Raw genomic sequence first — 22,797 nt, forward strand, 5'->3', positions numbered from 1 at the left:
AGGCTTGAGGTAGGTCAAGGTTTGCCGGATCTCAGGTCAGGATCGCCGGGGTGAACTCCTCGTGATGTTGGCTGAGCGAGCATGGGCCGTTGATGGCGGGTGCAGAGTGGTGCAGATTTGCGGTTTCTGTCCGGGGCCAGAGGTTGCAGATGAACAAACCTGGTGTTCATGGGAGATAAAGCCTTTGAGATTGAAGGCAGGCAGGTCCTCCGGGTTTTCGAGGTTGCTGGCTGCAGGACACACCGGGGTTTCACAGGAGCAGGTTCGAGGTGGAGACAGAACGGTAGGGCTGGGGCCAAGTCAGTGGGCGTCTTCTTCTTGTTAGCTGCTGCACGGCTGTTCGGTCCTTCTTCTTCTTGTAGTTTCTTCTTGCTAGAGCTGCTGTTCACAGGAGATCCAGTCTTTGTTGAAGGCAGTCAGTCCTTCCAGGGGTTCTGGAGGTCGCTGGCTGCAGGACAAGAAGGTTTTTGGTGCAGGATCTCTGGAAACTGCAGACGGGCCGGTAGGGCTGGGTCCAAGTCAGTTGTTCTCTACAGTCTCCTCTGCTAGACGTCTTCTTTTGTCCTTTTTAGGTCTCGCCTGACCCAGCGCATGCGCTGGTCTGGCGAGACTTATTGAGAGGGCTCCAATAAGTGCTACCAGGCCAGCCTAGAGCGACAGTGCATGTGCGTGGGCGCGCGCTCAGCGCTTTTCCGCGATTACTTTCACTTTTGCGGCCGCACGGCCGCTTTGATGTTTGATCGTGATCACGATCACTTTCACTTTCGCGGCCTCACGGCCGCTTGGCATAGCCAATAGGTCTCGCTTTTGGGACCTCATAAGTATTTAGTTATGCAACTGTTGCATGGCTAAACACTTATAAGGTCCCAAAGGCGAGACCTATTGGCTATGCCAATGCTTGTCCTTCTTAGGTTGTGGGAATCTGCCTTCTTGGTTCAGGGCTGCCCCCTAAATACTGTATTTAAGGGCGTTTTGGGGGTTTTGAGGTCAGTATCCAATGGGCTACTGACCTTAGGGTGACTACACCCTTGGCGTGCTCATCCCATGTGGGGGAGTGAGCACAATCCCTAATCCTGATTGGGGAGTGCCTGCCATCTTCAAGATGGTGGGCACTGAAGAGAGGGCTTCACCTCGCCTCCCCCACCTGAGGGGTGGAGTTGGCAGAGGTGGGCACACCTTCTGGGCTGGCTAGTTTTTCCCCCCTGTCTTCCCACCGAAAAGGAGGGAAGACAGGAAGGGGGCCTGCTCCTGATAGCAGGAGAGGCTAGGGGTCGCATTACAAAGGCTGCCAGGCCTTTAAAGCTCTCCTGCCACAGATGGCTCTTCCTGACATGGCGGAAGTGTGAACACCTCTGCCTAGGATAGGCTTTGTTTCTGGGCTCAGGGAGCGAAGGCTCCCACCCTAGGGTTCCAGAAACATGTCTCGTGGTGGCAGGCTGGTGTGTACCAGTCAGGGAACCCATCTGTGTGCATTTTTCATTAAATCCCACACTGGCATCAGTGTGGGTTTAATGTGCTGAGAAGTTTGATATCAAACTTCCCAGTTTTCAGTGTAGCCATTATGGTGCTGTGGAGTTCGTAATGACAAACTCCCAGCACCATATACTCTTAATGGCAGCACTGCACTTACAATGTCCAAGAATGGACTTAGACACAGTAGGGGTACAGGGCTCATGCACCTGTACCCTCACCACTGGTATAGGGCACCCAGCTAGAAGGGTGACTGATCTATGCCAGGGCAGTGGGATGTAGGCATGGCACACAGGAATGTGTGCCATGTCGACTCTTCACTTTGTTCTGCACCAAAACATGCAGCCTGCAAAGGCAGGGTATGTGTAAAGGTACAGGGCCTCTAAGGATGGCACAATAAGTGCTGCAGTCCTTAGCGGTCTTCCCTGGTCACAGTGCCCTGGGTACCCGTGGTATCATTTACCAAGGGCTGACCTGTGGCCGGAGATGCTAATTGGGTTAGTTTTGGGGGAAAGAACACAGGCCCTGGGAATCTGATTGGCAGGGACCCAGGGCACATCAAGTTAAAGTGCATAAGTAGTCTGGCAAAAAGTGGGGGGGGTTACTGCAACAGAAACCCAGCTTCTCACAACAGCTGAGGAGATTGTTTCTCTATTGTCCGCATAGTAATGTGGTGCATCACTAGAGCCCGTTTGATTAAAGCCCAATGAAATTAAATGTTAGCATTTAGCTATAACTGCCTACCGTGTTTTTTTAATTTGTTCGTGCTTTGAGAAGCAAGTGTTTCTAAAAGAAAAGCTTAGGAATCACATCTCCTCAGGAATCTATTATACCTGCTGGTCATATCACAGTAAAGCAAATTAATAAAATGGAGCAATTCACTAAGCAATCATATTTTTTATGTACACATTGTGTAATAATGCACTAGTTTAAATTACACTATCAAGAGAAGATTAAAAAGTAATTTAGAAAGAAAATTGAAAAGGGCATGATAATACTATGTTCTGAATACCAATAAGGCTATAAAACAGAAAACCGACTGATATTCGTCCACTGTGCACGTTCCTGCTGCCATTATTAGCGACAACAACATCAGAAACGAAGCGTGAAAATTCAGACTGACCACACAGAAATGGTTTCTCCTGCATCTAGTTGTTGCAATGGGGTTTTGAAAAATAGACTGCATATTTCAACTGTGAAAATCTAGTGGTAAATTTTAAATACCAATTAATGAAAGTAGACTCTAAGTGCGATTTGTAGGATATAACTGGAATCATCTAGACTTGCCATTTCAACTGTTGAGCAGCTACCCATTACCAGAAGTTGGATAGGCCAGCATTTGGGTCCGCCAGCACATTTTTGAAAAGTCATCTGGAATTTCCACGAGGCTGAAACAATGTTCTACACTAACAAAATTTGGTAAAGGCAATACAGCTTTTAAGTCGAGCCTAGCGCAATGTGCATGCGCTGCAAGGCTTCTTGTATCTACTCTGTGTGGGTCTGACTCCTCGCACATATTGGGTTGGCTTTTGCATGTGTCTTTTTCAAATGAAATCCTGCAAATGGCTAAAGGAGGGTGCATGTCCCACCTCTCCTGAAAGGTTCACTCCCACTGCGTTTTGCCGCCGGAGCGAGCAGCGGCGCACAGGCCGGCAGTTGCAGTGCCTCCTATTCTCCCCTGCACCACTCCCCCTTGTTTGCGAGCGCTACCCGTTGTCACGTTGCCTTTGCTCCCGCCCCCTTGTTGTCAGTGTTCAGCACCTCCCTAATAAGTGTCTTTTCGGAGCACTTACTGTATTTTCGGCACAATGCCAACTGTTTATTAATGATAATAGTTTGCAGTCCTTTAGCATACCGCAGTAACCAGAGAGCACACAATGTGTGTGTGCACTGCACTCTGCCAGCAGCGCACTAGGCTCATGCACTGGCAGCAGTTCAGCCTGCATTGGAACAAGTTCCTGCTGATCCTTTAGGAGGCCGTGCTGAAGGATTGCAAACTATTATTTCGGGGGGCTGGCTACATTCAATGAACGTCTCACTTACAGCCCAGGCCATGACGCAGATTCACGTGACGTGGCTGTCGCAGAGCTCAACCTACAACAGATCCTACATCTGAAGTGGTCTAAACAGCCAGTAATGTGCCTGCACTGAATTAATCTGGGGCCTTGTTGGTTTTCCGGCAACTGGCGCCACCCCGCCGCTGGAGTGTGAGGATGGGATCCTTAGGTCCACCTGGAGCCTAATTAGCAATGCACTGTGAACGTAAACAAGCCTTTAGAGGATCGGGGACATGTGTGACTGGCACCCTGCAGGATGTTTTTAATGTTTCTATCCTGCCTGTCCCCTCAAAGACATACCTGCTGTTCAAACCGAGCCCGCACGTAGTGGGCGGTAAGGTAAGTGCCTCGTGTCCAACTCCACTGCAGCCTCGCAGACAGTGGGGGACGGGTGATCATGCTTATACCCTGAGGGAGTGGTATTGGGATCCTCAGGCTGCTCTTGTCACCCATCAGCTTCTGTTACAAGTTCACAAGGGGCCCTGCACTGGGTGAGTGGAAGAGGTGCACCTCCGATTAACATTAATGCTGTGTTGCACGTAATATTGCGGTGCTTTCGTTTTACCATGTTTGCTGAGTTACTCTCATCATGTTGTGGGCTTGTGGCTGTAACTTGAGTCTGTACAAAGGCTCTGTAACAAAGAACGAACACTTGTTACCAAGCAGGCTGAACTGCTGCCAGTGCTCGTATTCCTTCTTCCCACGCTGGTTCTTAATCCGCACTGTCTGTGCTCACTCCTACCGCAGGCTGGACGTTTTAACTTTTAAGCAGCATGACAGAAGTTGTTTTACTGTGTGCAGGAACCGGAGTCTCTCCGAGTCTGACTATGTACATGGATGACTGTATCAGTGGGGGCTAAACATGTTGGCAGTACGGGTTGCCGAGCACCTCTGCCTGCACACGGATTTCCATAGAATTTGGTGGAGTTTTTCAGGAACTCTTCGGAATTTCACGGAGTGAAACTCTGTGAGCTCCGCCCAGGCCTAAGGGCTCGGGGAGGGGGCCCTGTGTCCCCTTCCCTAGTTATTTAAATATGGGCATGGAGGTCGGTTCCCCAGGGCTGTAAATGGCTCTGAAAGGGTAGGGCACCTGCCCTCCCTCCGCTTATAAAACAAATTGGGCCCAGGGGGATAAGGTCCCCAGGCTGAAAAAGGATTCAGTGCTTGTGCCCTGTAATGGCTGCCAGCAACATTTTTCGCAAGGTACTGGGAGCCAAACAGGGCGCTCGCTCCCACCGGGTCTGACTCCTGCGGGAACGAGATGGCCCAAGGGAAAAAGAGCTCTCTGGGTCAAACAGAACATTCTATTTTTAGGTCTTGCCTATGCACTGCTTGCGATGTCTCTTCGAGACATGCTGTATTCAGAATATGGGCTTTAAGTTCCGCCAATGTTTTTAATTGTCTCCTTTGACTGACTATTGTAAATGCTTTTTTCCTTTGTTTAATTTCTTTAGTAGTCCCTCCTTTTCTGCTGTTGTAACCTCCCATAAGAACTGCCCGTGTAACATGTGCCCTTACTCAATATGTTTTATTTACACTTTCTGAGCACTCTTTTGTTAATTACTTCTTTGTCGTAGCTGGTGTTGCAGGCACAACAGCTACACACTTCCACAACACGTTGTTTCTGTAATTTGAGTCGTTTTAATTTTTTTTATTTCAGTTGCTTAGCGTGCGATGCTCAGTAAGAGTGCCTGCATTAAAACATTTTATGTTTATGTTTTTTAGAACACGTCACACCATGCTTTATCTTTAACATGATGGCTGCACGCCTTTCTTTTGTTCTGCACTTGGCACCCAAACATTTTTAATTTGCATACAGACATGCTCAAATTATTTTACTCTGCCTTCCAGGAACTCTTGAGAGCTCAGCTGGGAGGTGCTTAAAGCAGGTGATATGCAAGTTAAAGGGGGCACTGTGCACAGCACCACTTCTAAGCACACAGCCCAGCTGCCAATCCTCCTCCCACTTCAGAAGCTGTGGAATTGTTTAATTGCAGCTCTATTCGCTCCCCTTCTGCATACATAGTCAATCACATTTACTGTGTTAGTATCCGATGGTTTACATTTTTGTATTTAGAACGTCCACTTAACATGCTTGTCTGCCAGAATCCTTTAAGAATTTGTTGGCAGAGTAATTTCTTGCAAGCCAACAAAGGGGCGATTCACTCTCTCTGGACTGCCCCTCAACCCCACGCAGATTGTGTTACTCTCCAGTTGCCATGTTGCCTCATCTAAAACCTGTTGTGCAACTTCACAACAAAGGCGGTGCTGCAACTGCACAGATTGTCTTCTCCGCCTGCCAAGCTCTCAAAAAAACAAGCTAAAAAAAAACCCACACACACATATATATATATATATATATTCACTGAAAAAAAACCATAGGTTTCAGAGACGTTATAGTTAGAAATTAGCATTTAGAAAACCTTAGAAATTCACAGAAAAAAACATAGGTTTCAGGGGTGTTATAGTTAGCTGCCCATTTCACTTGTACAAAACCATAGAAATTCCTCCGTTATAGTTAGTTCTGCTAACTATAACTCACGCGCCCGCAATGCACTGCTGATGATGTCACATATTACATCATTCATGACATGGTCAGTGACATCACTGATGACATCACTGATGACATCTCAAATGACATCACTGATGACATCACTGATGACATCATCCACTGAATGTGGTTTAGTTTGAAATTTAAATATGTATTATATATATACCAATCTGTATTGAAGATTGAGCGGATATATAACTGTCTGGATGGAGGATTTAGTAGCTGTCTGACTGTCTTTTTAAGTGAGTAATTAAAAGTGTCTCACTTAATACATGGATTAGTAACTAAACTATGTGAATGTGTGCAGCATGGTCTCTGTTGTTGTATAACATGCTGCCTCAGTTGGTCACTAACTAGATGAGTGTGTATATTAGTTATTGATTAGTTGGGTGAGTATTTGTATGGGACCCTGAGTTTGTGTGTGGTTGGATGGGGTGTGTGTAACTCTATGCATAGATGTGTGAATGGTTGATTGACTAGGTGTATGGGTTTAAGAGTGCATGTGGAAACAGTTGTTTGGGTGACTGAGTGTATTTATTTGTGTGTTGGTGAGCGAATATATGTTTTAGTTGTACATCTTCAACTAAGTAAAAAAATAAAAGGCATTGTATGTGAGAGTTGGTGTATATAAATAAGTTTGTGTAAGAGTCAGTGATTGTGAGGGTAAATATATGAATGAGTGTATAATTGTAATGGTGCTTTTTTAACATATTAACGATGAGTTACTATGTGTTTGAATAAATGAGGTGTCGTTGGATAATTGTGTAAGTGAGTAAATTTAAGTGCGATACATTTTTTTCATGAGTGAGTAGGATGACTGCATAACCGACTAAGATGACTGCTGATGTGTCAATGTCTATATTTGTGTATAAGTGCATTTGATAGTGTTCTATTAATTAATGACTGCATGTATAGATGATTCTGTTGTTGAATGGGTAGTTGTGTGTGTAGACTTAGGAATCAGTGAGTGGGTATGTAGTAACTGGTATTGGTGTGTCAATGGTTTCAAATATGGTACTCTGTATTTTACAGTGAGTGATGAAAGGTTATACTAGTGTATGATGTGGTGTATCGGATTGTCAAGTGGATGATGTCATCAGTGATGTCATTTGAGATGTCATCAGTGATGTCATCAGTGATGTCACTGACCATGTCATGAATGATGCAATATGTGACATCATCAGCAGTGCATTGCGGGCGCGTGAGTTATAGTTAGCAGAACTAACTATAACGGAGGAATTTCAATGGTTTTGTACGAGTGAAATGGGCAGCTAACTATAACACCCCTGAAACCTATGGTTTTTTCTGTGAATTTCTAAGGTTTTTTAAATGCTAATTTCTAACTATAACGTCTTTGAAACCTATGTTTTTTTTCAGTGAATTTCAAAGGTTTTTTAAATGCTAACTTTTAAGTGTGATAGCAGTTATATCTATTTTTTTGTACTGATTTTCTACAGTTTTTTAACTGTTTATTTATAAATATTTTATTCATTAAATAACATTATATATTTTCATGAAAATTGCAAAAAAAAATTCATTAAAACTGAAATATTGATTAATTTTCTTGTTTTCATTTTTTATTTTAATATATTTATATCATTTTCTTTAAAAAAAAAATTCCAATTCCTGCGCACTCAAAGTGTACACATCACGGTGGGTGCGCGCATTCTAGCTGCCATTTTAGAAAAGTCATGAAGAATCCGCGTATGGTGTGCGACGGCTGCGTGTTTTTTAGTTACATCATATACATTTAATATCACGTGATATGCGCAATTGGTATGCGACCAGTCTGCGACTCCTGCTCCCGCGCATTCGCGACACATGCGCATTACGGTACGAGATGTTTGCGCGCTTGCGGGTCCCGTGTGACATCATATACGTGCAGGGGCGCGCTGGGTGCGCGACTCCCGCAAAAAAAAAATATGTTCCAAAATGATATGTATGTGTCTGTAATATACATATTAAGGCAAGAGATTATGTAAGATATTCATCAAAATAATATATTTGTACTTATAAGAAACTTATATTATTTTTAAATATATTTTCACGAAGTCGGGTGCGTGCGTCGTGAGTGCAGAAAAACAGGTCAGCAGAGCTGCTGTAGAGCCAGAGAACCAGGTCAGCAGCTCTGCTGTAGAGCCAGAGAAACCAGGTCAGCAGAGCTGCTTTAGAGGGAGAGAACCAGGTCCGCAGAGCTGCTTTAGAACCAGAGAATCAGGCCAGCAGAGCTGCTTTAGAGCCAGAGAACCAGGTTAGCAGAGCTGCTTTAGAGCCAGAGAATCAGGTCAGCAGAGCTACTCTAGAGCCAGAGAACCAAATCAGCAGAGCTGCTTTAGAGCCATTGAACCAGGTCAGCAGAGCTGCTTTAGAGCCAGAGAACCAGGTCAGTAGAGCTGCTCTAGAGCCTAAGAACCAGGTCAACAGAGCTGCTCTAGAGCCAGAGAAGCAGGTCAGTAGAGCTGCTTTAGAGCCAGAGAACCAGGTCAGCAGACCTGCTGTAGAGCCAGAGAAACCAGGTCAGCAGAGCTGCTTTAGAGAGAGAAAACCAGGTCAGCAGAGCTGCTTTAGAGCCAGAGAACCAGGTCAGCAGAGCTGCTCTAGCTAACACTGACTGACTGACACTGACTGACTGACACTGACTGACTGACACTGACTGACACTGATTGACACTGACTGACACTGATTGATTGACACTGACTGACTGACACTGATTGACTGACACTGACTGACCGACACTGATTGACTGACATTGACTGACACTGATTGACTGACACTGACTGACACTGACTGACTACTCTCTGCTACTCTACTACTGACTCTCTACTACTCTCTACTACTCTCTCTACTACTCACTCTCTACTACTCACTCTCTACTACTCTCTACTACTCACTCTCTACTACTCTACTACTCTCTACTACTCACTCTCTACTACTCACTCTCTACTACTCACTCTCTACTACTCACTCGCTACTACTCTCTACTACTCACTCTCTACTACTCACGCTCTACTACTCTCTACTACTCACTCTCTACTACTCTCTACTATTCACACTCTACTACTCACTCTCTACTACTCACTCTACTACTTTCTACTACTCTCTACCACTCACTCTCTACTACTCTACTACTCACTCTCTACTACTCTCTACTACTCACTCTCTACTACTCTCTTTCTCTACTACTCTCTACTACTACTCTCTACTATTCTCTCTCTACTACTCACTCTCTACTACTCTCTACTACTCACTCTACTACTCTCTGCTGCTCTCTAGCACTCACTCTCTACTACTCTACTACTCTCTCTCTACTACTCACTCTCTACTATTCACTCTCTACTACTCTCTACTATTCACTCTCTACTACTCACTCTCTATACTCGCTCTACTACTCTCTCTGCTACTCACTCTCTACTACTCTACTACTCTCTACCACTCGTTCTACTACTCACTCACTACTATTCTCTACTACTCACTCTACTACTCTCTCCTACTCTCTACCACTCACTCTCTACTACTCTTCTACTCACTCTCTAATACTCTCTCTCTACTACTCACTCTCTACTACTCTCTACTACTTTCTACTACTCACTCTACTACTCACTCTCTAATACTCACTCTACTACTCACTCTCTACTACTCACTCTCTACTACTCTCTACTACTCACTCTCTACTACTCTCTACTACTCACTCTCTACTACTTTCTCTACCACTCTCTACTACTCACTCTCTACTACTCTCTACTACTCAATCTCTACTACTCTCTCTCTACTACTCTCTACTACTCACTCTGCTACTCACTCTCTACTACTCACTCTCTACTACTCACTCTCTACTACCCTCTACTACTCACTCTCTACTACTCTCTACTACTTTCTACTACTCACTCTACTACTCACTCTCTAATACACACTCTACTACTCACTCTCTACTACTCACTCTACTACTCTCTATTACTCACTCTCTGATACTTTCTCTACTACTCTCTACTACTCACTCTCTACTCTCTATTACTCGCTCTCTACTCTCTACCTCTCTACCTCTCTCTCTACTACTCTCTACCTCTCTACCTCTACCTCTCTACCTCTACACCTCTACCTATACACCTCTACCTCTCTACCTCTCTGTACATGCACACATATGCACATATATATATGCATAAATATGCAAACATATACATATACATATATGCATACATATGTATGGTATGTACATGAAAGTTTGAAAAACTCTAATACAAGCAAAGCTAAAAAGCCACCTAATTACAAACAGAATTGCTTTAACTTAAACAAGGGCGAGACCTATTGCATTTTCAATGCTTGTTTACTTTGATTCCATCAAGAAGGCATTGAGATATGTCACACATTTTCCATAAATTCTGAATGTTAGCACTCTAGTTGCTTATTAGATCACTGTAGTAAAGCTACTGCTCACCAGGGAAGTCTGCTGCTGGTATTGAAAGTGCATGTCAGAATTTTTTAATGAAATAGAAGAGGATTTGAGAAGTCACTAAAAATGTGCCCTAATTTTTCTTTTTTCCTCACTAATCATAATTTCTATGGCAAAATGAACCTCCTCATTGTGTTCCTTTTAAATTAAACTACTCACTACTACTTTCTACAACTCACTCTCTACTACTCACTTTCTACTACTCACTCTCTACTACTCACTCTCTACTACTCACTCTCTACTACTCTCTACTACTTTATACTACTCACTCTCTACTACTCTCTACTACTCACTCTCTACTACTCTCTCTACTACTCTCTACTACTCATTCTCTACTACTCATTCAATAATACTCATTCTCTACTACTCTCTCTCTGCTACTCAGTCTCCACTACTCACTCTCTACTACTCTCTACTACTCACTCTCTAATACTCACTCTCTACTACTCTCTACTACTCACTCTCTACTACTCTCTACTACTCCCTCCACTACTCATTCTCTACTACTCTCTACTTCTCACTCTCTACTACTCTCTACTACTCACTCTCTACTACTCACTCTACTACTCTCTCCTACTCACTCTCTGCTACTCTCTCTACTACTCTCTACTACTCTATCTCTACTCTCTACTCTCTATTACTCATCCTCTACTCTCTACCTCTCTACCTCTACGTCTCTACCTCTACACCTCTACCTCTCTACCTCTCTCTACCTCTCTCTACAAGCACACATATGCACATATATGCATATACATTTATATATATGTATGTGTATATATATATCTATATACATACATATATAAACATATATATAATCTGCATATCTATATAAATACAAATATAAATGCATGCATACATATACATATATGCATGTTATGTACATGAAATTTTGAAAAACACTAATAAAAGCAAAGCTAAAAAGCCACCTAATTACAAACAGAATTGCTTTAACTTAAACGAGGGCGAGACCTATTGCGTTTTCAATGCTTGTTTACTTTGGTTCCATCAAGAAAGCATTCAGATGTGACACATTTGCCATAAATTCTGAATGGTAGCACTCTAGTTCCTCATTAGATCACTGTAGTAAAGCTACTGTTCACCAGGGAAGTCTGCTGCTGGTATTCAAAGTGCATGTTTCAGTCTGCATGTCAGAACTTTTTAATGAAATAGAAGAGGATTTGAGAAGTCAAAATGTGCCCTAATTTTTCTTTCTGCAGCACTAATCATAATTTCTGTGGCAAAATGAACCCCCTAATGTTGTTCCTTTGCAAATTAAATGTTTTCAGTGTTACCACTTTATTCCAATCAAGATGGCTTCAGGTGTGCCATACTTTTGTCATAAGTAAGACTGTTAGCGCTCTAGTTGTTCTTTAAAACACTCTGGGATTTCTGTCATTGGGCTATACTTGGGCTACATCTCGGTGATATTTGTGCTACATTTGGGCTCTTTTGTCTCAGGTGGCCATCTTGGGATACTTGTTATGAAGTTTCCTAATTTCCTCATTTACTACAGTCTCCTCAGTAGGCATACTGTCAGTTTTTTACTTTGATTCAATGAAGAAGGCATTCAGATGTGTCACACATTTGCCATAAATTCAGAATGTTAGCACTCTAGTTGCTCATTGATCACTGTAGTAAAGCTACTGCTCACCAGGGAAGTCTGCTGCTGGAATTGAAAGTGCATGTTTCAGTCTGCATGTCAGAATTATTTAATGAAATAGAAGAGGATTTGAGAAGTCACTCAAAATGTGCCCTAATTTTTCTTTCTGCAGCACTAATCATACAATCTATGGCAAAATGAACCCTCTCATTTTGTTCCTTTTTAAATTAAATGTTTTAAGAGTTACCACTTTATTCCAATCAAGATGGCTTCAGGTGTGCCATACGTTTATCATAAGTAGGAGTGGTAGCGCTCTAGTTGTTCTTTGGAACACTCTGGGAAGCTGCAGTAGAACACAAAGGAATCAACTGACAGTCTCTGCCCTTGTTGGATGTACATGTTTTACTGAGAATGTCAGACTTCATTCTCACATGACTGAGAAAGATAATGTGAATTTACAGAAAATATGCTCTCAGTTTAGCTTATAGATCACCTTCCAAACCTCTGTGGGAAAAGCATGTGAAAATAGCTTTCTCTCAAACATGATTCATGATATCCCAGCAGAAGGCTTTTTCACATGGTAAAATCACCTTAGAACATACCACAATTCCTAAAATGAGTATGGTACCATCAACAAATGATTTATAATGTAACTAAAGTCTTAAAACCTTCTATTAACTGCAATGCTTTTTAATGAGGTGCTATCATGTATATTGGTCCCAAGATGGCTGCCAACACTTCTTGGATGAAGTGCTGACAGCCAATTGATTGATTGAGGTACTTATAGAGCGCAACTATCACCCTACGGGCATCTTGGCGCTTGCATTGGGAACCCGTCCTGGTTTTTCCCTGTAAGATAACCCGTACTGGGTATCCCCAAGGTGAAAGCCAGGCATCCCGCCGCGGGGGGCCGTTGTGGAGATTAAGCAGGCTTGTTGCCCAGAGCTGCATAGTGTGAACTCATGCTTAGAGTGGGCACCGAAGCGAGAATTATCTAGTCCGTGGACAATTGGGTTCTGGACCCTGCCGCGTCGGGAATCGAACCCAGGTCCCGGGCCTGATCTCTGCTTCAGGGTATGCCTCCTCTAACCAGTGAGCTACACTTCTCCACATCAGATCTCACAATGAGATGTGTGGTTAGGCTCCGCCCAGATATATATGTGATTTTACTTTTGATTTTCTCAGGAACTACTGAACGGATTTACACCATATATGCAAAAGGCACATGCCTGACCTGAGGACTACCTCTTTGCCAAATTTCAAGTAATTCTGTTCAGCCGTTCGGGCTGTACCTTCGACTAAAGGTCCTATGGGAAAATGCATGGGGAAAACGTGTTTTGGGACCCCCTTTTTTCTCAGCCCCCGCTTGACGAATCACCCCGAGACTTTCAGGGTAGGAGCTGAGCGGAGCGCCCCATTAGTTTTGAAAATTTCACGAAGATAAGTCAACCGGCGCCAAAGTTATTCAAAATAGAATTTTCTGATTTCCTATGGGAACTCGGTCCTAACTATAACTATCTACTGGCGACCGCCAGTAGATAATATATATATATATATTTATATATATCTCACCAACTGGCAGTCACCAATAGGTTTATAGTTAGGACCATTTTTCAATAGGAAAAGCATTTGTTGACTTGCCTATATCTTTGGCGCTGTTTGATGAATATTCATAACATTTTCCAAGAAAAGTGCCCCGGTGAATCTTGTTGTGCATGGAAAGTTTTGAGGCGATCTGTGAAGTGGGGGCCAAGAAAAGAGAGGGTCAAAATAAGTGTGTTTCCCATGTTAATTCTCATAGGACCTTTAGGCGAACCTGTAGCCCAATGCACTGGATGGAATTACACCAAATTTGGCACAAAATCCGTTCAGTATTTGTATTGTAAAGACAATAAACCAGGAAATGTTGGCAGCCATCTTGGGACTTGGCATTAGCCAAGTCCCCCTAAACAATGTAAAAAAAAGAAAAGAGGGCAGGGTAGGAATACCCTGACCCCCAAGTCTTGACTTGGGGTTCTTCTGGAACCCCGCCATAGCATAAAAGCATTTATTTTATTGCAGCGAATTCGCAAAATTCACTGCAATATTCTTTTTATAAAACCAAGCGTGGTTCCTGCACTTGTTTTCAAAAAGGCCAGGTCCCGGGGCATTTTCAAAAAAAGGAGGGGGGCTCATAGGGCCCCCCTCCTGAGGCTCATTGACCCCTGGTGACTAACACGTCGCCGGGGTTTTATTAATAAAAATGGATGCACAGGGCCCCCCTTCCTGTATTCTATGAGCCCCTGGGACACCACCTCCCTGGGGCAATAACACATTGTTGGGGGGTCGGCTCCTGCTATGTTTCGGGGTGCCCTCCTCTGGTACATAGCTGTTTGCTTATGCTTGGCTGGAACTTTGATAGCTCCCGTCAGCATAAGCAAACACTTTGGTTCCAGCAGGTGGGAGCAGTCAAAGTGCTCCCACCCACTGGAAGCAGAGGTTTCATCTCTTTCCCTCCCACAGACATGCGGGCAGGGAAAGAGAAGAAACAAATTGCTCCTGCATGGATGAAGCAGCGTTTCCAGCGGCTCCCTCCTTGCAGCAACAATGCCGGCTCCCACAAGAGGCGGGGAGCCAGCTGGAACCGCAGGGTCTTGAGGCCCCCGTGGTCCCATGTAAAGGCAGAAAGAGAAAAATAAAGGTCAGAAACTAGCAGAAAGAGGCACACTAAAGGTCAGAAAGAGGCTAGATAAAGGTGAGAAATGAGCAGACAGAGGCAGAATAAAGGTGAGAAATGAGCAGCAAGAGGGAGGATAAAGGTGAGAAATGACCATAAAGAGGCAGAATAAAGGTCAGAAACAAGAAGAAAGAGGCAAGATAAAGGGGAAAGACACACAGAAAGAGGCATAATAAAGGTCAGCAATGAGCAGAAAGAGGTTGAATAAAAGTCAGCAGAGCAGAAAGAGGCTAAATAAAGGTGAGAAACGAGCAGTAAGAGGCAGAATAGAGGTCAGAAACGAGCAGAAAGAGGCAGAATGGAGGTCAGAAAGAGGCAGAATAAAGGTCAGAAACAAGCAGAAAGATGCACTGTCTATGAGCTCACATATTGCATCACTCATGACATGTTAAATGACTTCATTGCTGACATCACGGATGATTTCTCAAATTACATCATTGGCGACATTACTGATGACATCACACCATCATTGTGACGCTTTCCTATAGGGTTTGTGGCATTGAAGTTATTCAACACAATGTGTTGGACAATTTTTCTTTGGCCTTAGAGGGAGGACCCCCTTAAAGAGTTCATATGACCCGCAATTTTAACTCAAAAGGTTGACAGGTATACACTTGGCACAATAAAGACATGTTTTTCCCGACCTTATGGAGAACACTCTAGTAGTTTAGTAAAATACACATCATACATTCCTGAGATGGGCATAATGGCATGCAACCTTATTGCCATGCTTACAACACCAGTATGTGATAACCCACCTCCATGTAGGACACCCCTACATTCTCCAGTTTTTAATAATCTGCAATGCCTCAAAACCTTTTGCAAAAATCCGGAAGTAAACATCCACACTTTATAAATGTCTTCGGTAAGTAGAATTTGCCTACAGAAGTTTATAACAACTACTTAATATGGGCAAGCACCCACATATCCACTAGTGAATAATCTATTGTGAACAGAAGGTATGGCCTTTCTCACAGATGTTTTGGAATAGACATAGACTTAAGCCTCAACCTACTTTGAAACATACCTCTGAAACCCACATAAGGTGCAATTAACCTTTATCTTTTATAGCAGGGAGCAATACTTGCACCCCAAACTTTAGAGACTTATTGACAAAGCACTAAATAACTTTCAACATGCACAATCATGCTTGCCTCCAGTACTTATGTCATTACCACTCTATTGACCCACACCTGTACACTCAGTAACTCGTTGCTGTTTATGACTATGGTGTTGTCTGTGATATCATCAATGATGTCATTTGAAATATCATCACTGATGTTATCAATAATGTCATTTAATATGTGATGAGCGATGTAATATGTGAGGTCATAAGCAGTGCATTGCTGGGGCTCAAGTTATAGGTATCTCAGTAAACTATAACTAGTGAATTTCATGTTGTTTTAGTTTTAAAATAATAGTTTTTCTATTTTATTATATTTTTTCTTTTAATTTCTCGTTTTTTTAATGTAAGCTAAATTGTTGTACCTTACCTACCTATAACGTCACTTTCTTTAACCTTTAGATTTTTCAGTGAATTTCTGAGGTTTTTAGACATGAAGCACGCTATTATTACCATACCTAACTATAACATCACTTTAACATTTGTGTTTCTCAGTGAAAAAGCACACATATATGTTGTTTATATATATCTAAAGATAGATAGATAGATAGATAGATAGATAGATAGATAGATAGATAGATAGATAGATAGATAGATAGATAGATAGATAGATAGATAGATAGATAGATAGATAGATAGATAGATAGATAGATAGATAGATAGATAGATAGATTGTCAATTTGATCTCGTGAGTTTAACATTAGGGGAGGAGTTTGCTAGATGGAGGGAGCTGGGAGGCTTAGGTGCACTTCACTGTTTGTATTTGAAACAAAATTTTAGGCGTATAAAATCTCCTTCATCGTTTAAACCAAAGTTTAACATAATAAATATTACAAATGTTACTACAAAATCGACTATAGGTTTTAAAACATTGCGGTACAAATGAAAAACATAATTTGGTCCAGAGACACCAAAAGCATTACAATTATGTGTGGTGTGGTTCTCATATTCTGGACGATTAATACAAATTCGCTTTCACAGTTAATCACTATGTTTAGTGTTGTTCTTTGAGACAAAATATAACTTTGTTCATGCAGAGGGACCCACCTGGCATGGAAGCATGCCTAATCTTGTGGAATCAGTGGAATGTACGAGAGAATGTGATAGGGTCAGGCGTGCCCTCATTGAATATTATGTACTCCCACACCAACCCCCACCACAGACTGGGACATGTCCGTTCAACTGAGAAGTTATTGGTTCATATCACATACATACTCCTTACTGTTGCTGAAAGAAAGAAAGAAAGAAAGAAAGAAAGAAAGAAAGAAAGAAAGAAAGAAAGAAAGAAAGAAAGAAAGAAAGAAAGAAAGAAAGGCAGAGCATTTATTCTCAAGGCCATTGGAACTATGTGATTCTGCTGCTCGGGTGGGTTTTGTATAATTATGGATGATAGATTTGGATTATGGATTTGCCACATAATCCATCATTTTCTGCGTAATCTGAAGATGTTAACAAAAACATAGGGGCAGATTTATGTTGCCTGGCGCATCCCTGCAAATCAGCAAGGATGCGCCAGGAATGATGCGTCACGCAAGTTTACCCTTGCGCCACACATGATGCGCCGCATTTATAATGCGGCGCATCATGGCGCAGGAATAAACAGATGCGTGACGCATCCAATGGCGTAAGGTTGGCGCAGTGCTTCAGTTGCGTCGCAAGCGCGACGCAACTCCAGCACTGTTCCAACCAACCCTATTCCTAACATGGTGCGTCAAGCCTTACGCCTGCTTCAAGCAGGCGCAGGGTTTTGGCGCATCAGCGTTGGGAAAGTGACTCAGTCAAATCTTATAGATTTGACTGAGTCACTTTTCAGGGGCGTTCCTGCGACGGAACGCCCCCCCCTATGTCGACACGCCCACGTGAAACCTGACGCAGGTTTTACGTGGCGCAGGGCTTTACATCGTGACGCATCTCCATAGATGCGTCACGATGTAAATATGGCGCAACGTGGCGCAGGGTTTACACCGCCGCTGCGTCACAAAAGTGACGCAACGGCGGCGTAAAAGTGGCGCATCTTCGATATAGATCTGCCCCATAGTTTGTAGTTTAAAAATCAAAGTATTAAAACGCTGCAAAACGTGTTGCCGCACAGTTGCAGGAACTTTGCACATGTCATTTGGTCACCTTTCAGCTTGGTTACTGTATTTATGTCTTAGACTGATGCTAACGAGGTAAAGCACTTGTCCATGGAGTGTTAACGTTAAAAAATGACAAAATAGCGTTTACTGTCACCAAAAGTTCGCAAGACATATTTTTTTCCTACATGAATACTAGTATAGTCAATCCTGCCGCATAATTCCAAGTTTCCCGGTTAATCCTGCCTCCCAGTGAGAACCTTTCCAACCCCCTGAAGTAGCTATTCCCATACAATTAAAACAATTGACTTCAAATAAACATGATGTCAGACGATTCATTCAACAATTAGTAGTTATGTAATAAAAAAAAAACACAGAGCTGTACACTATGGTCTTCAGTATATCCAGTGCTTGAAAATGGGCAGCCAGTACCGCCATGTACTCAGTACCTGCACTTCTTAAATTTTAAGGGGAGAGTGCCAGCAATTATCAGCATATGTCCAGTTTAAAAGGGGGGTTGCCACCACTTACTTCTATTTATTGAACAGGTACAAATAAATAACGAGCACCTGCACTTCTATATTTGGATTTAAAACGCTTTGTTTATCACATAGAAGGTAAAAAAAGATTAATAGCATCCAGGACAAGGCGCACGCATGGCGTCACCGTAAATAGTTACAGTTTGACGTGCACACGGAGTTACTTCATGTTAAGTGCGTGGCGCCCCTGCTCTCTATGGAGGGAGTTAATGAAGGCCATTGGCGCGCGAACAGGTTACGGTCATAGACTTACCGCCGCTTGCTGGAAAGCCCCCTTCGTGTACGTTCCTCCTCCTTTGTAGGTGATGGCCGGGATCTCCTTGTTCAGCAGGGAGCACTTGTGCTGGTGAGACTGGCTCGCGGAGATGTAGTCCACGCGGGACTGCACGTTGTTCTTGGAAGAGAACGTCACTATGGCCACTCTGGTGGCAGAGGGCACCACGGGGAAGTCCGACAGCAGCTTCTTCACGAATTTCAGCTCGTTCACGAAGTTGGCGTAGCCCACGCTGGACGACTCGTCCACCAGGAAGACCATGTCGAGCAGGCTGCTCTTCTCCCGCAGCTTCCGGACGTTCCTCTTGAAGAACTGGCCCAGCTTCTCCACTTTGTTCTCGGTGGTGTCCAGCTGCTGCCTCCGGCTCTCCGCGAACTGAAAGACATGCGAGCTTGTGCTAAAGTTCAGGCTCCTGTACAGGGGGTTCTGGTGAAACGATGCCGGCCAGCACCAAGCGTAGGACAAGAAACAAAAAGAAGTACTGAGAAAGAACCACATTGTAACCTGTCCTGTGGCCGGCCTGCCAGCTGCGCAGAGGCGAACCCTGTTTTTAGCTGAGGACTTTTCCCCAAACTGGCCTCAATGTCCCATGTTCCAAGTGCTGTAGCAGATGTCTGCCTCTCTTCAGTCCGCTTCTTCACCGAGGACTGCAGGCTGCATTTTTTCCCTTTTTTTCCAGCCGGCACTGGCTCCGTTGAAAGCTGTTCCTTTTCCACTCCCTCACTTAAAGCGTACAATGTCTGAGAAAGGGGGCAGGAGCAGTGGATTTATCTCCCCCATCAAACACACATGCACTAACACCCACCCACTCACTCCCTCGTCCGCCTCCCGCCGCTCATGCACGAGTTGTTGAGATTCTGTGTCACCAGAGGCCAGGGTCTGTCAGACTGTGAGCATTCCCCCACGAAAAAAAAGCCACCAACAGGCTTGATTGATCCCACATGTCTGGCAGTGAGTTGCAGACGCTGTTGTGGGAGATGGTGAAGGAAGATAGGAGGAGTGCGTCTGCAATTCGAAACGGGTCGTATGTAAATCACCAGAGGTGAGTTTGAGTGTAGGGGATGGGGAGTCACTCCCTACGCTCCCTCCCTCCCGCAACACCTTAGTGGATTTTGTAACGGACATAAGGATGGATTATTTTTCGCTAGTGGAGAAACGGATGGGAAACGAAATGTGATAATATGGCGTGTCTAAAAGTACGCTTCATATGGCAGCATAATGTTACTTTGGTGCGAATAGTTAAATCAATATGAACTGAGATCCTGAAGCAGGTTTGTGTTGCTTTTGCAATAAACTGTAGGTTATTAAAGTAATAGTTGAATTTTTCACACCTAATAAAATGCGCCGTGCATCATCATGGTGTTCCATGTTATATTACCTTCCCACCAGGATGTGTTAATCTGCACCGAGAAACTATATACCATTCATTGTTCTCTCACAGACACAGCAAGTACATTGTTTTTTCACTGCCCTGAAACAGCACCGACCACCGCTAAAAAGAAATGGAGTAAATTAGCACACCTTTGGAAAGATATAAAATGGTAGTAACTAGCGCAATCCGACATGTCGAGTAATGTGGTTAAACTGAGCAGCTGGGGCATTTAAACTATTTCACAGAATGCGAAATAGGCGAAATGCAACTATTTCTAAAATTCGCCTTTTAAGCACAATTGGGCTGCAAATACTGCCCAAATTTGCTCCACATGAGTACCTGAAATGGGTACATTTTGTGATTTGGGCAGTTGTTGCCATTCTCTCTGGCAAAATGAGGCCCATGGAAAACCATGAGAATTTCCTGAACCGCTTGTTAGCCAGGAATTTATTGTGCCCCATGTGGTGTCTTGGTCCACTAGGCCCACAATGCCGATGAATTAGCCACATGGACACAGTAGTGGTATAATGGATAACTGGCCCAGGGCACGAGTGCCCCGCCCTTTTTATTAGCAGGGTCACCAGACCGGTGAAGCCTGTGATGAGTGGGTGTACAGTGTGGGTGCAACACAAGCGGAACACTAGAACATGTCCAGTGGGACACTACATTCCTTCCAAACTTTAATAGAAAATATACAAACAAAAGTCCAACCTTTGGAAAAAGCAAACAACAATACGCAGCATAAATTAATCTCTTCAGGCCATCTGCCGGGCGGTGCTGGAGCTCTGGACCGTATGGTCAGGAGGTTTTAGTCCACCTCTGCGATGTAGTTCAGACCGGCCTGGTCTCGCGGTGTGGGTGTCTACTTACATAGTTCAAATAGCGGTGCATCTGGAGCGGTAGTGGAGTCTACTTTGGAGATTTTCTTGAGGACGCTCAGGCTCTGGTGGACGGAAAGCCGGCAACGACTGAGGATGACCTTGCTGGATGAGGACCTTCCCCAGATAGCCGTAGGGTGACAAATCTCCATCTGCGACCTCCATGATTCCCTGTGCCTGTCGTGGCGCTGCTGCCGACGCATCTCTCCGGTTGAGATTCTCCTCTAACAGGAACACCGCCGGGGCCCTTGCCCCTGGATTGCCACGTGACTGCTTGGGCCGCGCTGAGGGGTCACTGCGGAACTCACAACAGGGCCAAGGGCAAGCCTTGTGTACGCCCAAGGGTGGATAGCCCAATGGTCGGGTATGTTCTTCTTCAGCAGGCCTCAGGTTTAAGTGGGCACACAGAAGGTTCCTGGGTGGCTAGCCTCCCACGGCGCCAGGAGTGTCTTGTTGAACTCCGGATGCCTTGAGTGTTTGAATCCACTCTGGTGGTGCAATGCTTCTTAGATGTTCTTGGTGATGATGCACCTGGATGATGAATACGATAATTTTCTTACACTTGGGCAACAGGTGTCGATCTCTTGCTTTAGGGGACTTTGTGGAGTGAGGAGGACTGGAGGGACTTCATGGGCACGTACGGTTATCTTCTGACAGGTGCACTTGCTAGACTTGATGCCATAGATGCCGAGCAGCTGGTGACAGGTGAGTGGACAGTCACACTGTGAAGCGTGGGGCCTGGAGGCAGATCGCGCTTGATAGCGACTTACGGTTGGTCCTCCCACGGAGCTGTCTCCAGTGACGTCTCTGCACCCTGGTGGCTGACTTGTGTTGATGAACATGCAATCTTTTGAGAGAGGCCCCACGTGCCAAAAGGACAGGGCTCAAAGTAAACCGGAAAAATAAATATTCCCTTTTGTATTTGGCTGAGTTACACCTCCTTCTTCAATCAATACCACAATTATTCATACTTCATATATACATCCTCAAAATTCCATGTGTAGTAGTTGCAGTGCCACAAATAGTGGACAGAAATATATAATATATTTATTCAAAATAGTGAATAATATTGTTCCACCACAGTTTAAAAAAGAATTCAAACATTAAAACCATTTCATGAATATAGGACCCAACACAGTCAAATTATCTCACAATGATCAAAAGGACCCATGCGGTCCAATAGCTAAATTGGCCTATATTTTTTTAAACAGTGCAGTAAAATCAACATAAATACCCAATGGTGGCAAAGCAAAAAAAAAAAATATCTCTCTGAGCTGCAAACACTTGTGGAGAGGCTCTGGTGCGTTGCAGTGAACTTCTGTCTTAGTGTGGTAGCCTCTATTGTGCTGCTGGTCATTCTGACCACGCGGGTGCCATGGAGACTAACGTGGAGGCACTTTGTGCAGGTGCAGACTCATGGCAGTGTCACTGGGGCTCTTCTTATGCCTCCTTGTCAGGTTGCAGGGCGGCGTATTTCCTTTATTTGGCTGCATGAGGCCACCTTATTTTAAAACAAGACCATATCTTATTTTCCCAGGTGCAATGTGGCAGATCGGCCGCTAGGTGGCGCTGCATCTACCATTGTTCTTATGCTATGGCAGCTGGCATGGATGTCGGGCTCCGCAGGGCTGAAAGAGCGGATGCACGGGGCAGACAGTGCCTGTGCAAGAGGTCTGTTCCTGTTGTGCATGCTTT

General features: G+C 44.0%; 1 protein-coding gene across 5 annotated transcripts in view; it reads right to left on the reverse strand.

Annotated features, from left to right (window-relative positions):
* SVEP1 (sushi, von Willebrand factor type A, EGF and pentraxin domain containing 1) overlaps window positions 1-19,694 on the reverse strand; it is a 1,063,460-nt gene extending 1,043,766 nt beyond the window's left edge. For 3 of the 5 annotated variants that reach the window (XM_085641350.1, XM_085641349.1, XM_085641348.1), the window contains exon 1: window positions 18,832-19,694. In XM_085641350.1, coding sequence (XP_085497476.1) covers window positions 18,832-19,350 — 519 coding nt within the window. In that variant the 5' untranslated portion in view covers window positions 19,351-19,694. The remainder of the gene's footprint in view (window positions 1-18,831) is intronic. The other 2 variants (XM_085641352.1, XM_085641351.1) reach the window with 1 other exon arrangement.
* Between the last annotated feature and the right edge of the window lie 3,103 nt (window positions 19,695-22,797).

This window comes from Triturus cristatus, chromosome 2_2, assembly GCF_964204655.1.
Source record: "Triturus cristatus chromosome 2_2, aTriCri1.1, whole genome shotgun sequence".
In the NCBI taxonomy this organism is placed as follows: Eukaryota; Metazoa; Chordata; class Amphibia; order Caudata; family Salamandridae; genus Triturus; species Triturus cristatus.